Genomic DNA, 16,488 nt, shown 5'->3' with positions numbered 1-16,488 from the left:
CTTTCCCAGCCTTCTTCCCTTGACAGAAAACAGCCGTCCAGTTAGTTGTCAGAGAAATCTCTCTGTCTAAGGACCAACATGGGAAGGAAATGGGTTTCTTCCTCCAGATTTGGAAAGAAACGTGTCAACAAACCATTTTGCAGTTATTTATTTTTTAGTTGCCCTTTTTCCTCTTTGTGTGTCTGTTCCATTCCCCCCCCCCTTGTGTGGTGCTGCTTGTTTGGCCCAGTAATTGTTTGCCAAAAAATAAAATAAAAGGAGCCGAGAGGGTTGCTGCCGTCTGGGCCAAGATTCCTTCCAGAGAACAAAGATGAAAAGGCCAGCGGGGCTTTTTATCAAGCCAGACCAGAGATCGCTACGTGCAAAGGAACAGTTGGATTGATGTTCTATTTTAAGACTTTTTCTCTTTCCCCCTGCCTTCCCCACCCACTCTTTTCGTGCTCCCTTTCAACTCGGCTGCCTCCGACCTCTGTGCCAACTCGGCCTTCATTCCTGGAAGATCGGGACGCCAGCGCAGTAAGTCCCCTTTCCTTCCCCTCTGGACATCACACCATCTTTGTATTGAACGCTTGATGAGTTTTGCCGTTCCTTGGGCTCGGGCTCTCCTGCCATCAAATGTCACTGTTTTAGAAACTTCAACTCCCCAGAAAAAAGGTTTCTCCATTCCAGAGTCAGGAATATCTGGGCTGGGCTGTCGTGGGATTCAGGCAGGGGACATTCTCAGCCTTATCCGGAGACACCATTGAACATTGAACTTCACGCCTTCTGCAGGCGAGGCAGCTGCTGTACCCCTGAGCTTTGGTTCTGCCACTGTTTTCCTTGGATTCCACTCTGCTTAGACTTTCCTTGCCACTTGGATGGTCTTGAGATCCTTGGATTCAGCTAGGTTGGCAGCCACTTTTGCCAGCGTGGTTTCCTCTAGGTGTTATGGACCCCAGCTCCTATCACCCCCAACATCTGAGATCCCTACTGGAGGGAGCTGTGGTCCAGAACACTTGGAGGGCACCAGTTTGGCAAAGGTTGCCCATAGACGGCAATATTGCCTCCTGGGTAGTGGTGGGATTCCCTGGAGGTGAAACCACTGATTTAATATGACTTCTCTACAGCTTCTTCTAACCATTTGGCTGTTGTTGAGATTGTCTCAACCGTTGCCAACAAGAGCTGTTCAGTCTGAGCTGATGACCTGGGGGATTGGGGGGGGGGGAGTGAAGCGAGAAGCCCCCTCAGCGATTAGGAAGCAATTTCATTGCTGGTAGCTGTTCCATTATCTTGGGTCATCTAATCTTTTGGGAAGGACTTGGGTGATTACGTTGTGTGAGGCAGGGACGTGGAAGGTCAGGCAGCTAACTAAGCTTCTCGAGGACAGCGGCCCCCCGCCCTGCTCCCTCGTCACCATCCATCTGGACATTAATGGTCCTTGATGGGGCTCAGCTTCCAGCTACAGTTATGAGGGCTCTGCTTACTCTTTCTGTGTTGAAAGAGAGGCTGTGAGGAGAGCAGGAACAAAGTGGCCCAAACCCTCATTATCATCAACCTTTGAAAATGAGGAAGGGTGAGGAAGGGGTCTTTGTAGCTATTCTCCACCTCTCAGCTCTAACTGGAGGAGGGGATGCCCCTGAGGTGCAAAGTTCCCCCCTTTTTATGGATTTCCTGCCATCCGAGGGCTGTCCAGAGGGACGCCAGCGGCCCCTCAGAGTGTCAGACGCCATGACAGGGCAGAGCCATCTTGGTGGGCATGGGGAGATGGTCCTCAGCAGCCCCTCTCCCGAAAGCTCTCATGAAGGGGCTGGTGGGGTAGTTTCTGGGGGATGCAGCATTTTTGCCAAATTAGGGTGAGGGGGGCAGGGCCTTGACACTCATAGATCCATCTCCAGGTTTCTTTGTTCACATTTCCTAATTGGGTTGCTGCTGTAGCAGCAAAAATATCGAGATAGATGTATTCTGAGGAGGGGAGTTTATTGGCGGCCTGCCTGCCTCAGTGCCTCCAGAGGCCCTAATGCGATTCTTCCTCGGGAACCGTGAGCCTTTTCAGCATGACTGGCTGAGAAGAAAAGGCGGCTGGTTGATCCCCAAAGCAGCTTATTGGGGATGCGAGGAGGGAAACATGAACTGCTGGGCTTCTCCCATTCAGAGGAGAAAGAAAGGGAGGGTGGGGGCTGGCTTAGAGTCACTTTATCTTTAGCAAAAGGCTTTTGCGGGGTGGGGGATGAGGGTTGAGTTCTGTGGAGAAACAAAATGCCTATAATTTTGGCTACAGAGGCAGGAGATGCCAAGAGGCCAGTAGCTGTTTTCAGAATTGCGTTCTGTGTGCGACATGCAGTGGCAGTAAAGTTTAAGCCTGAGCTTCCCCCCACCCCCAATTATTAATTAATAAAAATATTTGCATAAAAATATACATCAAAGTAGTTCAAAGCAATAAAAACATATAAAGCCATCACATACTTGCAAAACTTTAAAAAGGCGCATTTATTTGGCTGCGAGACAGGATGTCCTTTGCCAAACCGGCATCCTCCAGGTGTTTGGAACTACAACTCCCATCAGCCCTTGGCATCAATGCTGTGGCTGGGGATGATGGGTTTCGTAGTCCAGAACACCTGGAGGTAACACTGAGCTGGGGAAAACTGCACTAGGAAGTCCTAGATCTAGAAAGGGGACGAGGGACCACAAATCGAAACAAACTCGCTTCTCACTTTTAAGATTGGTACACAGTTTCTAAGTAATGTGCCTGAAACGTGCACACAAGCTGGCTGTGTGCTGTTGTGGTCTTCTGCATTGGGATGGTTTGGGGCAGTGGTTCCCAAAATGGGTGGTACTACCTCAAGGCAGGGCGGGGGGAGATAATAACAAGGGGGTGCACTAAGAGGCAAGTGGGCAGCATAACCCTCTCTTCTTTTTCTCCTTCTGTTCTAGAATAACTCCATCTCCCCATCAGAGAGTTTGAGAGCCAGCGAGAAGCACAGGAATCCCACCGACTACAGCATCGATTCCAAGAAGCGGAAAGCAGAGGAGAAGGACAGCATGAGCCGATATGTAAGTCTTGAAGGCCCCTGTGGTGCTCTCCATCTGACCTGGTGTTGGCCAAGGACCATGGATCTCAGGGCGGTTCACGACAGCAGAACACATATGATAATGGGACAAACCTCAAACTGTGACAATCACATCATATTTTCCCCCCAAGCGCAAACCTGTCATCTTGCCAAGGGGCAGTGTAGCCACAGGACTAATAATAATGACTCATCCACTACTTCGCAGTAGGCAGAGGGGGTGTCATCCTAGGCAGCCCTTGCAGGCTTTAAGGAGGAGGCGCTTTCTGTCTTTCAACTGAGTCACTGCTTCTTGTTTCAGGACAGCGATGGTGACAAGAGTGATGACTTGGTGGTGGACGTCTCCAATGAGGTACGACAGAGGGTCCTTTGGCCTCTCGGGCTGAAACAAGGAGTCCACATTAACCTTATATGGAGATGGAGCAGATTGGCCAGGCTTCTTTTAAGTGCATAATCTGTAGAAAAAGAATAAAGAGATTTTTCTCTTGATTCAGAAGCTGTGGGCGTCCAGTGGCTTTACTGTGGGGGTGCTGCATCCAAAATGCTCTGGAAAGAGTGAATGCAGTATAGAACCCTAGGATGTCACCACAGTAGGCAATCCCCCCCCCCCCGGTTAGGTCTGTTATCAGCTGTAGAGAGCGAATTTTTCTGTGAGAGCAGCAGCAATTTGTTTTATGCTGCTATGTGCCTCAGAATAAGTCTGTAAAGTCTCATAAGTTTGCAAGTCTCTCTCACACACATGTAAATATGTTTTAGTATACTGAGTAAATGTGTTATGTTAGGGTGTTTTGCAGTCCCCTTCTTCCTACTTTGGCAAAGGGACTCCACGGTGCCCCTGTTGCTAACAGCCTCCTTGTGTTCCCCGCTCCCCAGGATCCTGCTACGCCTCGGGTGAGCCCTGCCCACTCGCCTCCAGAGAACGGGATCGACAAAGCCCGTGGCTTGAAGAAGGATGCCCCCAACAGCCCTGCCTCGGTGGCCTCATCCAGCAGCACCCCTTCCTCCAAGACTAAAGACCTGGGCCATGTAAGTAAAGGCCTTGCAGAAGATGCCTCTGCCCTCTTGGGAATGCTTACTGAAGGTGGACCTGTGGGGCTGGTTCTCCCTGGAGGAGCCGAAGTCCGGCTTATGAGTGAATGTAGAGAAAGGCAGTGTTGGCGTAGTGATTAGAGTCTTTAACCTAGTGGCGCAGCAATAAAACTGCTAGCACATTTGCAAAGCCAAGCAGGGTCTGGCATGGTTTCAAATTGGATGGGGGACCGCATGTTGAGATTCCTGTTTTGCAGGAGTAGATGAGCCTCAGGATCCCTTTCATTTCTACAATTCTATGAAACTAGGAACTGGGACAGACCAGGGTTCAAAACCCCACTCAGCCATTCAGCTCACTGGGTGACCTTGGGCCATTCCCTGCTTCTCAGCCTAGCCCACCTCACAGGGTTGTTCAGGAGATTAAATGAGGGGGGCAGGGGAGAAACACGTTTGCCACCTTGAGCTCCTTGGAGGAAAAGGTGACCTATAAATGCATGAATCAGACTGTGGAGATCAGGAGCGATCCAATAGACCTGATCACATAGAAGAGGGCCTGGTAATAATTGCTGTGGATGGGACCATTTTTGCTGTGCAGATCATTGGTCCAGAAAGCAGCTTTCGTTTTGAGCCAGTTTAAAGTCAACAGTCTAGGCCTTTGTTCCCCATCTGTGTGCTGGAGAACCAAAGAACATTCCTGCCTTGGGGCAATAGTTGGGAGCGCTGGGCACAGAACCCCCACCCAAAGGATCTAGGGAGATGCTTTACTGATCGGAACATGCTTTGATGTGTAATGTTTGGTAACTCTTTGGCATTTGAGAAGAGCTGCATTGAAGCAAGAGCCAGAACGAATGTTCAACATTTTCCATGCTTGCTAAGAAGAAAAATAGGAGAGTCCACATTTGACTAGAAGAATTCAAAACTCCCATCTTGGAGTAAGCTGAGGAGGGGGTTGATCATAGATTTGAGTTATTTGAGGTTTCAGATTTGGTGGCTCTGCTCAGAGAGTCTTCTTCATTTCGGGAATCTCAGCAAATGCAGAAGACTGGCTTTTTTTCAGGATCCTTCATAGGAAGAAAGCAGAAAGCCAAACTTGCCAAAATGTCAAATGAAGGCAGATCTCAGAATTGGGTTCTTGAGGTAGACCATTGAGTCAAACAATTGGTCCAGCTCATTCAGTGCTGTCTGCAATGATGGGCAGCAGCCCTCCAGCTTTTCAGGGAGGGGTCTCACCCAGCCCCTACCCAGAGATGCTGTTGGGGGTTGAATCTGGGACCTTCTGCATGCAAAGCAGATGCACTCCCACTGAGCCAAAACCACCTCCAATTGTTTGTTTGCTAAGAGACCCCACAAGCACTTGTGGAATCGATCTTGCTGATGCCAACCCATCTTCCCCAATCTTGTTTTGCACCAGAACGACAAATCTTCCACCCCAGGACTGAAGTCCAACACTCCTACTCCAAGGAACGATGCCCCAACGCCTGGGACAAGCACCACCCCGGGCCTTCGGCCGATGCCAGGCAAGCCATCTGGAATGGATCCCTTAGGTATGTGGCTCCCCTCACAGGGTTGTTGTGTGTGTGGTTCGGGTGTTTGCCACTTCTGCCAAGGCAAAGCAATGTTTGGTGCTAAAAGACTGGCCTAGAGAGGGCTTAGGTTTTAGCGTTTGCGTGGAATGGACAGGGAACTCCCAGCTTCCTGCTTGTCTGACCCACCTTTCCACCCCTCTGTCTACGAATCTGAGCAGCCTGTCACAGAAGAGAATGTGCAGGCCAGTGGTTAGAATGTAGGACTAGGACAGAGCTTTCTAAACTGTGTGTCACGGCACAAACACTCCCAACGCTCCTCCAGGGCCTGGAAAGGGGTTAGTTTAACCTCTGGTTTGTTAGTAAAACTGAAAAGACGCATGTCTGAAAAGTGTGTCACCAACATGAAAACTTTGGAAAGCTCTGATCTAGGAGACCAAGGTTCAAATCACCAGCCAGTGTGGGGTAGTGGTTAGACTGTTGAGCAAGGACCTAAGGCACTGAGGTTCAAATTACCACCCGGCCATGAATGTAATTGGGTGACCAAGGGCCAGTCTCTGCCTCTCAGCCTCTCCTCCCTCACAGGGCTGTTGTGAGGATAAAAGGGGGGGGGGGAGAAGTATGTACATAACCTTGGAAAGGTGAGAGATATAAATGAGCCAGTGGCCCATCTAGTTCAGCATCCTCTTCTCAAAGTGGCCAGAGACCCCAGAGAGAAGCCCCCAAGCAGGACCAGAGCACAAGAGGACTCCCCCCTCCTTTGGTTTCCAGCAACTGGTACTCAGAAGCATTACTGTGTTCAGCTGCAGAAGCAGAGCATAGCCTTTAAAGCCCTAAACGGCTTGAAGGAGCATCTCCACTTCCATTGCCCAGCCCAGATACTAAGGTCCAGCTCCAAGGGCCTTTGGGCATTTCCCTCACAGCAAGCTGTGAACCTACAGGGAACCAAGCAGAGGGCCGTCTCGGTAGTGGCACCCTCTCTGTGGAACGCCCTCCCATCAGATGTCAAACAGATGAATAATTATTTGACTTTTAGAAGATCATCTGAAGGCAGCCCAGTTCAGGGAAGTTTTTAATGTTTGATTTTTTTGTGTGTTTTTAATATTTTGGGAGCCACCCAGGGTGGCTGGAGTAACCCAGTCAGATGAGTGGCATATAAATAAAAGAACAACAACAACAATAACTGTTGTTGTTATTTATTATGGCTACTGGCCACTGACAACTCTCCCCAATGACTTTGTCCAATCCTCTTTCAAAGCCAACCAAGTTGGTGACCACAGTCAGCGTTTCTTCCCCCGAGTAATTGATCCACTCACCCCCCTTTCCCTTTTTCTCCTTCTCCAGCATCTGCCCTGAGGACACCCATTTCCATCGCCGGTTCCTATGCCACCCCCTTTGCCATGATGGGGCACCATGAAATGAACGGCTCCCTCACCAGCCCTGGGGCCTACGCCAGCCTTCATAACATCCCGCCTCAGATGACGGCTGCCGCCGCCGCTGCTGCCGCTGCCTATGGCCGGTCACCAATGGTGAGCTTTGGAGCTGTACGTAAAACCTTTTTAGCTCCTTTTTCAATGGGGGGTGGTGGTGGGTGAGGGGTGGGTTAACTACCAATCCTGGGAACTCTGGGAGCTGTAGCTTTGTGAGGGAGATCGCTCTCAGCACCCTTAGCAAACTACAGCTCCCAGAATTCTTTGGGGGAAAGGCATGACTGTATATAAAGTGGTATTTGAATGCTTTAAATTTAGAGTGTGAAAGTGGCCCTATATGGGCCAATGGTCTGAGGCAGTTTCTGATGCCCCTCTGGGCCTGATGCCTAGCAGGACCTTCCTGGTTTATCTTTTGCTAGTTCTTCTATTTCTGGCCCCTGTAGCTCAGTGGTCAGAGCATCTGCCTTGCATGCAGAAGGTTCCAGGTTCGATTCCTAGCATCTCCAGGTAGGGACCCTGGGGAGCCGCTACCAGTCAGTGCAGAAGGTTTCTCTGTCCCATTCAGTCCATGTTATGTTGGTCTGAAGTGTCTGTGGAACAAGGGGAAAGCCCCCACCCCGACTTAAGAAATGGATGCTCATTTTCCTGGCCTTGGAGGGAGGGGTCTTTCCCTAACTATCTCCCCTCCTCCCATGAAAAAAACCAACTGACCGCAATTCTGTGAGAACTAACTTTCCGCTCCAGTCAGCAGCACTTTGCTGGGTGGTTTCTGTGGGAGCCTGTGAGAGCACATTTTTGTTTCTCCCAGGCTCCTGATGCCTTCACTTTTGTTTGGTTCCCAGGTTGGCTTTGACCCGCATCCGCCGATGAGGACCCCCGTTCTGTCCACTAGCCTGGCGTCCATCCCCGGCGGAAAGCCGTAAGTCAGACCCTTGACCTTCTCCCCCAAAGCGTTCAGTCCACAAGTCTGAAAACTAATTGCCGCCCATCTCCAGATAGGGGGCCTACTCTGAGGAAGACCCTAGCTCTTTCCTTGCCCATGTAAATTTGGCAGCAGGGAAGAGCTCATCTGGGTGGCTTAATATGTCTGCCTGAGTCGTAATCAGAATTAATAAAAAGAAAAGAAAAAGTCTGAAAACCAAACCAGAAAACCTCCCCCCTCCAAGTCTAAAATAAACGTGCGGGGGAAAGGGAGCCAGCTAGAGGCACCAGTGGAAGTTTTGGGTGCTGTCTTGGTATAAAAGAAATGCTGCAAGCACAGCGACGAGATTTCTGGTTGCAGAAATTCCATTCTCCTCAAATGAAGAGGCAAGCAGGGTTTGAAAAGGGAACAGGAGTGTTGATGTTCCCGTGGGATGTTCCTCGTGGTTGTTTTGGCACCATCCACACTTGCATAGCATTGTGACAGTTAGGCGATGTGATGTCTTAATTAATCCTTGGGACTGCTGCTAATTTTTGTTTATTGCCTGCCCTTCACCCTAAGGTCCCGATGGTGAGTTACAGCATTAAAACACAATATTGAAAACAATTTAAAACAACTTCCAAGCATAAAAATAAGGCGGGGTGCTAAAAATGTGCACCTCAAAGGCCGGGGTGAAGAGATGCACTGAAAGCTGTAGAATGAAGGTGCCAGAGGCCACCTGTGTGGGGAGCAAGTTTCACAGCTTAGGGGCCACCACAAAGAAGGTCATCTCCTGGATACAACCAAGAGGGCCCCTTCTGCCAATCTCAGCTCCCAATAGGGCCTGTAGGGAAGGAGGGGTTTTTTCATATATTTGGGAGCATATATTTTTAGAGCTTTAAACACCAATGCCAGCACCTTGAGTTGTGCCCGGAAATCAATTGGCAACTGCTAGGAAGGGTGGACTACACCAGCCCTAGGAGACTGTTGGGGGTGTAGCAGACAAGAGCATAAGAAGAACCTGGCTGCTGGAGGATGATGATGATATTTTATTATTTATATCCCGCCCATCTGGCTGGGCGGCTTACAGCATATGTGAAAACATAATAAAACATCAAACATTAAAAAACAGTATGTTACACAATATATTTCAAATATGCAAACTAAGGACTACGAGTAGAAAAGCCAGCATGATATAGCAGATAAGTGTTGCATTTAGACTTATCTTCACCTCTCAAGACTAGACTGCTATGGTGCAAGACGCTTTAGTGAAGGGCTGCAAAGAAACATGAGGATTAAAATCATTCTCTTACACTTCCCCCTGCCTTGGATGCCTCTGAACTCTGTACTTATATACCATGGGTAGGCAAACTAAGGCCCGGGGGCTGGATCCGGCTCAATCGCCTTCTAAATCCGGCCCGCGGATAGTCCGGGAATCAGCGTGTTTTTACATGAGTAGAATGTGTCCTTTTATTTAAAATGCATCTCTGGGTTGTTTGTGGGGCATAGGAATTCGTTCATATATTTTTTCTTCAAAATATAGTCTGGTCCCCCACAAGGTCTGAGGGACAGTAGACTGGCCCCCTGCTGAAAAGGTTTGCTGACCCCTGTTATATATTCCCTCTAAAACAGAGGCATAACCTTTCATGGAAGCCACTGTCACTACCAGCTTTTTTAGGCTGGAAAAGAAGAAATCTAAACTAGGTTCTGAGACCAGGCCAAAGGAAGCCCATCTGGTCCAGCATCCTGTTAAAACAGTGGCCAATCAGATGCCTCAATGGGAAACCTGCAATCAGGCCATGAATACAACCTCGATGCCCAGCAACTGGTCTTCAGAGCCCTCATTCTCCTCCTCCTCCACCACCACCAGTCTCAGCGCCCCTTCTCTTGTCTCCTCCCTAGAGCCTACTCCTTTCACGTGAGTGCCGATGGGCAGATGCAACCCGTCCCATTTCCTCACGACGCCCTGGCTGGCCCTGGCATTCCCCGGCATGCCCGTCAGATCAACACGCTGAGCCATGGCGAGGTGGTGTGTGCTGTGACCATCAGCAACCCTACCCGGCACGTGTACACTGGTGGGAAAGGATGTGTGAAGATTTGGGATATCAGCCAGCCTGGCACCAAGAGCCCCATCTCCCAGCTGGATTGCTTGGTAAGTGGCGGAAATGGACGGCCCTCCACTAAAGTCCAAGGAGCCTTTGGCCTTTGGGTCCATGACTCATGAGTTATAAGCCACTGACTGAGGATCTTCCATGCCAGCAACTGGCCTTGGGGAACTCAGCCTGGGTTCTTTGCACCTTTATTTGTTTCTCCATGTATTTTAATGGATTTATATGTAAATAAACATTATAAATGCACATGAACAATAGCAATATTTGCATGGGTCACATATAAGTTCGCTATATTTGGAAATGGCATGTATTTCAGAGGATATTTACCATGCTCAATGCAACCTCTTCCTTATTTATCTCAATAATGTAATAATTTTCTAAGACGAAGAGCCGGAAGTCAAATTTTTGGAAAAATTGTATTAAACTTGATGTAATTTGGCACTGATTTGTTAGAAATTTGGAAAACTAATCAATATTATTTGGCAAAAAGTGAAAATGTAGTAATATTCTTGCATCTGACTAATCATGTCTCAATTAAAAAATCAGATTATGGTAATAGAATTACCGTATTTTCGCCCTATAGGAAGCACTTTTTCCCCTTCAAAAATGAAGGGGAAATGTGTGTGCGTCCTATGGGGCGAATGCAGGCTTTCGCTGAAGCCTGGAGAGCGAGAGGCTTCAGGAAGCTATCCGCAAGCCTTGCGAGCCCGGCGGGAGTTCCCGCGGGCTCGCAAGGCTTGCGGGCAGCAGCCTGCAGCCCAAAGCACGGGGCGCCCTCCGGAGGACACCCCGTGCTTCGCGCAGGTATCCGCAAGCCTTGCACGCCCGGGGGGAACTCAAGGCTCGCAAGGCTTGCGGGCAACAGCCTGTTCTGGGGCTGGGGTCGGGGGAAGCTCGGGCTTCCCCCACCCCCAGCTCCCAGCCCCGCAAGCAAGCTCCGGGAGCGATGGCAAGGTTACACAACCTCGCCATCGCTCCCAGACCCATTCTAGGGGCTGGGGTTGGGGGAAGCTTGGGCTTCCCCCGCCCCCAGCTCCGCAAGCTCTGAGAGCGATGGCGAAGCTGCACGCAACTTTGCCGTCACTCTCAGACCCGTTCTGGGGTCGGGGGAAGCTCAGGCTTCCCCCAGCCCCGCAAGCTCCGGGAGCAATGGCAAGGTTGCGCAACCTCGCCTTCGCTCCCGGACCCCCAGCCCCGAGGCTAAAAACGAAGCCAGGACAGTGAGCGGGATCCATCCTGCTCGCTCTCATGGCTTCTTTGCTCTTTGGGGCTCGGGGGGGGGTATTTTTTTTCTTTATCCCCCCCCCCCAAAAAAATAATAATTGCGTCCTATGGGCCAGTGCGTCCTATAGGGCAAAAAATACGGTAATATTTTGCTCAAGCTGCCTAACTCAGCACCCAGAGTCCATTTTGCTCTGGAGAATATATATATATATAATTCTTAAGAGAACATCCCCCTATATGTATCTGGAATGGTCAAATATTCCAAAGATAGCTAGTTGAACAGTTTGGACTCTATCTGCATGGAGTTAGGAGTTGGGCTGTGTCATTGACGTTACGTTTTCCTGCCCCCAGAACAGGGACAACTATATCCGCTCCTGCAAGCTCCTCCCGGACGGGCGCACACTGATTGTGGGGGGCGAGGCCAGCACTCTCACCATCTGGGACCTGGCCTCCCCCACCCCCAGGATCAAGGCAGAGCTGACCTCCTCCGCCCCCGCCTGCTATGCCTTGGCCATCAGCCCGGACGCCAAAGTCTGCTTCTCCTGTTGCAGCGACGGCAACATTGCTGTCTGGGATCTCCATAACCAAACACTGGTCAGGTGAGTAAGGTCCTGGTGGTAAGGAAGAGCTTTCAAAGAAGTCTTGGGTATATGGGGAAGGAGATTCTGCAGGAAGCATCTGTCCAAATGAAACCAAGGGATTCAAAGAGCTGCATTCTTGTGCCATGTTCTGTTCACCCTTTGCTCTGGAAGAGCGGGAAGGGTCACAGCTCAGGGGTAGAGTACCTGCTTCGCATGCAGAAGGGCCCTGGCATCTCCAGGTCAGGCCATGATGGCTGTGCTCTGCCTCCACAGCTGAAGGCAGCAATGCTTCTGAATATCAGTTGTGGAAACCACAGGAGGAGAGAGGGCTCTTGTGCTTGGGTCTATTGAGGCAACTGGTTGGCCACTGTGGGAACAGGATGCTGGACTTGATGGGCCCCCTTTGGCCTGATCCTGCAGGCCCTTCTCACAGGGAATGTCTGAGACCCTGGGGAGTTGCTGCCAGGTCATGTAGACTGCACTAAGCTAGCTGGGCCCAGTGCTCTGACTGACCTTCCTGTGTTCTGAGACCAGGTGCCCCAATGGGAAACCCCCAAGCAGGACCCGAGTGTAACAGCATCTCTCTCTGCTTGGGATGCTCAGAAACTGGAAACTTTGAGCAGAGAAAAAGCCTGGACAAGGGGACAGAAAGCTCAAAAGCATCTGGTGTGTTCCTCAGCAGCTGTGTCTATCAAGCCTTCCCTTCCCAAATAAGTGGAAGCTGGAGATAAGGACCTTTGGGACCCTGATAGTAGAGGCTTAAATCCCCCCTCACAATAACATGGGAAGCTGCCTTACACTGAGTCCGACCATTGGTCCGTCTAGCTCAGTATTGTCTGCACCAGGGGTCAGCAAGGCTTACTGGGCATGAGTGGAGATCCTCCGTGGGCTGGGCCGGCACAGTGCGATGCCAGAAATCACTTCTGCGCATGCCCAGACGCTAAAAATTGCGCCTGTGCAGAAGTGATTTTGGGCATCTGGGCATGTGCAGAAGCGATTTCTAGCACTGCAGACATGTGCAGACACAATTTCCGGTGTCTGGGCATGCACAGAAGCAATTTCTGGAGCCATGGAAGAGAGTCCCCACACTGCACTGCGCCGGTTCAGCACAGCACATGGGGACTCGCTGAGTGAGTAGCTTGGTTCAGGGGCCCGTTAAATGGCCTCCATGGGCCACTTCCGGCCCACGGGCCTTAGGTTGCCTACTCCTGGTCTACACTGACTGCCAGTGGGTCTCCAGGGTTTTCAGTCAAGATTCTCTCCCTGCTGTACCTAAAGATTCTGGGGATTGAATCTAGGACTTGCTGCTTGCAAGGCAGACCCTGCACCGATGAGCTTACAGCCCTTCTCCTAAATGTCTCTGAATGTTGGTTTTCTCTCTCAGACAATTCCAGGGCCACACAGACGGTGCCAGCTGTATTGATATCTCCCATGATGGCACCAAGCTGTGGACAGGAGGCCTGGACAACACGGTGCGGTCCTGGGACCTCCGGGAAGGCAGGCAGCTGCAGCAGCACGACTTCACCTCCCAGGTAAGCCGGTGTGGGACTCCCTCAGGGTTTTCTCCTAGAGGCAGCAGCCCTGCTCAGGATGGAGGGCTTCCTTAAGAAGCAACTCTGAAGACCATACCAAGATCCCTGCTGGACCAGGCCAAAGAGGGCCCATCTAGTCCACCATCCTGCCCTCTCAGTGGCCCACCAGATGCCCCAATGGGAAACTTGCAAGCAGGACCTGAGTGTAACAGCATCTCTCTCTGCTTGGGATGCTCAGAAAATGGAAGCTTTGAGCAGAGAGAAAGCCTGGACAAGGGGACAGAAAGCTCAAGAGCATCTGGTGTGCTCACTAGCAAAGCTTGGCAGTGTTATTCCTTACCAACTTCCATAGTGGTATCTCTTGGACCTGCAAGCCTCAGGCTGAACAGTCCAGGACACCTGAGTGAGTTCCTGTCCCTATCTCTCAGCTGGACTTCACACGTGAGCCTTCGTGGGGCACTTTGGGAACTTGCTGCTGAGGTGGAAACGATGGCATCTTTCTGGTGTCGAAAGGAGGCCCCGGTGGATGGGCCAGGGGAGTTTTTCTGTGCAACCCCGACAAGGAGAGCCTCTGCTGCTGGGAGCCTCTCCATGCTCGGCTGTGCTCAAATTCTGCAGGCCAGGAAAGGGGAGCCTTTGCACCCCTATATTTGCTTCTCCTACAATTGCAGACATCACCCCACACACCCAGCTCCAGGTACTGGTGAGAATTGACTTGGAGTGCATTTGTAGGACAGCTGAGGTTTTGAGCAGCTTGATCCACAGCAGGGATCTCACCCCAGTTAAGTGCTGGAGGTGAAGGAGGAATAGGGCACTCCGTGCTTGAGAAGGAGCCCTTAAATAGTTGCAAAACTCTTCTGGAAATCTATCTAGGACAACGGTTCTAAAGTGGGGCTGTACCACCCCCTGGAGGGGGCTAAGAGTCAAGGGGGTGGCAAGATGACATGACACTGGAGGTGTAGCTGGTGTCCCTGAATCAAGTCCATCAATTTTGTTGACTGAATTAAACTCAATAGTTTGAACTGGGTTTTGAATAAATGTGCAATTATTGTTTTGGATTTTATTGTGCTATTACCTTCCTTAATGGGTCGGGCAAAGCGCTATTCTGAATAATGCTTTTGGTAGAGTAGGGGGCACTGGGGATGAGTTTATAGATCCAAGGGGGTGGGGATCCAAAAAAGTTTGGGACCCACTGGGTTAGGAGATGGTTTGATCTGTAAGCCAGAGGAGCTGGCTGCTTACCAATGGGGTGTGTTGAAGGAGGTAGGTCTTGAATGTGCAGCAGCCCCAGGGCCCTGAGTGTAGAACTCGTCGTTGGCATCTGGGGGTTGAAAGGCCAGCTGGCTAGCCCCCAGGTGGATCGTTTCCCTCTCAGCCATCACGCTGCGGAGCTCCATCAACTTCTGGCTCCGACGTAAATCAGCGACTCAAGCTAGCTGACTTGAGCACACTATACGTAGCAGTGTAAACCGCACAAACAGAAGAGGCTGAGGCTGTGGATACATAACTAATACCTACGGATTTATTAATCATAAATCAAGACAAAGAAACAGACATGTGACATGTAACAATCCCATGTCTGCTACTAAGGGGGAATGGAAACTCCCAGCACCCTCATCCTCCAGTTCTCCATCTCTTACTAGTGTGCAACTTCTCTTCCTTCCACTTGCCATATACAATGGGATTGAATTTTAATGTTTGCGTGCATGTGTGTGTCCTCCCAAGCAGACTTCAAAGTGTGGTTGCCTCCTGGAGGAGACACCCCTTTCAGGCCTGCTCTCCTTTCTTCCCCACAGATCTTCTCGCTGGGCTACTGCCCCACAGGTGAATGGCTGGCTGTGGGCATGGAGAGCAGCAACGTGGAAGTTCTCCACCACACCAAGCCGGACAAATACCAGCTTCACCTTCACGAGAGCTGTGTCCTGTCGCTGAAGTTTGCCTACTGCGGTAAGGGGCCCAGAATATCAATGGAGTTAGTTGCCTCTTTCTTGGGGAAGGGTCTGCAGAGTCCGAAATGTCCCAGATTCAATCCTCAGTGTAGCTGCACCAAGAAAGGTCCCCCTTCTCTCTCTATGAGACTCTGGAGAGCCCTCTGCCTTGCCAAATAGAGGGGACAGGGCTCGATAAACCACAGACTCAGTGCAAAGCAGCTGCCAAAATGGCGCTTGGATTATATTGCTTGCTAAGAGACGATTTTATCATCGTGGGAGGTGCATTGTAGGGAGCCTCATAGGGAGGGGTGAATGCTGGTCTGCTCCTTACCTTAATTTCTGTGGAGATTCCTAGTTCAGTGGCAGGAACGAGGTATGGGAGAGCGACATCAGAACAGGTCTTGACCTGATGGAGTGGCTTGCTTTTATTTACCTCCTTTCCTTCCATGGTGGAACCTGAGATGTGGCTGCTGTTGTGACTTAGAGCAGCCTCTTCCCACCTGGGGCCCTCCAGATGCTTGGGACGTCAACTCCCACCAGATCCAGCCAGCCCTAGGATGCTGAGGCTTATGCAAGTTGTGGTCCAAACTGTTTGGAGGGCACCAGGTTGGGGAAGGATGTAATAGAATATGTTGCAGGAGAGTATGAACCCATTACTGTCATTTACAAAAGTTAGATCGGAGTGGTGGACAATGTGGTAAATCAGAGTCAACCAGTCCATCTCTGGGTGATTTGTGGTAGATCTGCAAGGATTTCCCATGGTTTTACAATGGCAACAAGTAAATGACTCCTCATTCCCTGGGGATAAATTCTATTTATGAAGTGAAGGAAGCTTTGGGGTAACCAGGAGTGAAGGTTTTTGTGGGTCCAGTTCAGTTCTAGTCCCCAAAAGCAAAATCTTGGGCTCAAAATTATTTAATTCCAAGTGTTATGCCTTTTGTACCATGCCCTGGTTGGTAGACCTTTTTTATTTCTTTATATCCTTATTATCCCACCTTTCCTCCAAGGAGCTCAAGGTGACATACATAATTCTCCTCACTGTTTTACAACAACCCTGTGAGGGAGGTTAAGTAACTGGCTCAAAAGTCATTAAGTGAGCTTCATGGCTTAAGTGGGGATTTGAACTCAGGTCCTAGTCTGACACACTTAACCACTACGCCACGTTGACTCTTGGTGGTTCTA

At 50.3% G+C, this 16,488-nt stretch overlaps 1 protein-coding gene across 8 annotated transcripts in view; it reads left to right on the top strand.

Moving 5' to 3' along the window:
* The window catches only part of TLE3 (TLE family member 3, transcriptional corepressor), a 50,458-nt gene that overhangs the window by 31,717 nt on the left and 2,253 nt on the right, over positions 1-16,488 (top strand). For 4 of the 8 annotated variants that reach the window (XM_079953017.1, XM_079953019.1, XM_079953018.1 and 1 more), the window contains exons 8-18: positions 500-516; positions 2,911-3,030; positions 3,346-3,396; positions 3,918-4,070; positions 5,485-5,617; positions 6,941-7,125; positions 7,869-7,945; positions 9,830-10,079; positions 11,614-11,861; positions 13,228-13,375; positions 15,172-15,322. In XM_079953017.1, the coding sequence (XP_079809143.1) occupies positions 500-516; positions 2,911-3,030; positions 3,346-3,396; positions 3,918-4,070; positions 5,485-5,617; positions 6,941-7,125; positions 7,869-7,945; positions 9,830-10,079; positions 11,614-11,861; positions 13,228-13,375; positions 15,172-15,322 (1,533 nt within the window). Of the gene's footprint in view, positions 1-499; positions 517-2,910; positions 3,031-3,345; positions 3,397-3,917; positions 4,071-5,484; positions 5,618-6,940; positions 7,141-7,868; positions 7,946-9,829; positions 10,080-11,613; positions 11,862-13,227; positions 13,376-15,171; positions 15,323-16,488 lie in introns of all 8 variants that reach the window. The other 4 variants (XM_079953013.1, XM_079953016.1, XM_079953015.1 and 1 more) reach the window with 1 other exon arrangement.

The sequence above is a fragment of the Podarcis cretensis genome (assembly GCF_951804945.1).
Source record: "Podarcis cretensis genome assembly, chromosome: 14".
NCBI lineage: Eukaryota > Metazoa > Chordata > Lepidosauria > Squamata > Lacertidae > Podarcis > Podarcis cretensis.
This window is presented reverse-complemented; position numbering and strand designations above follow the sequence as displayed.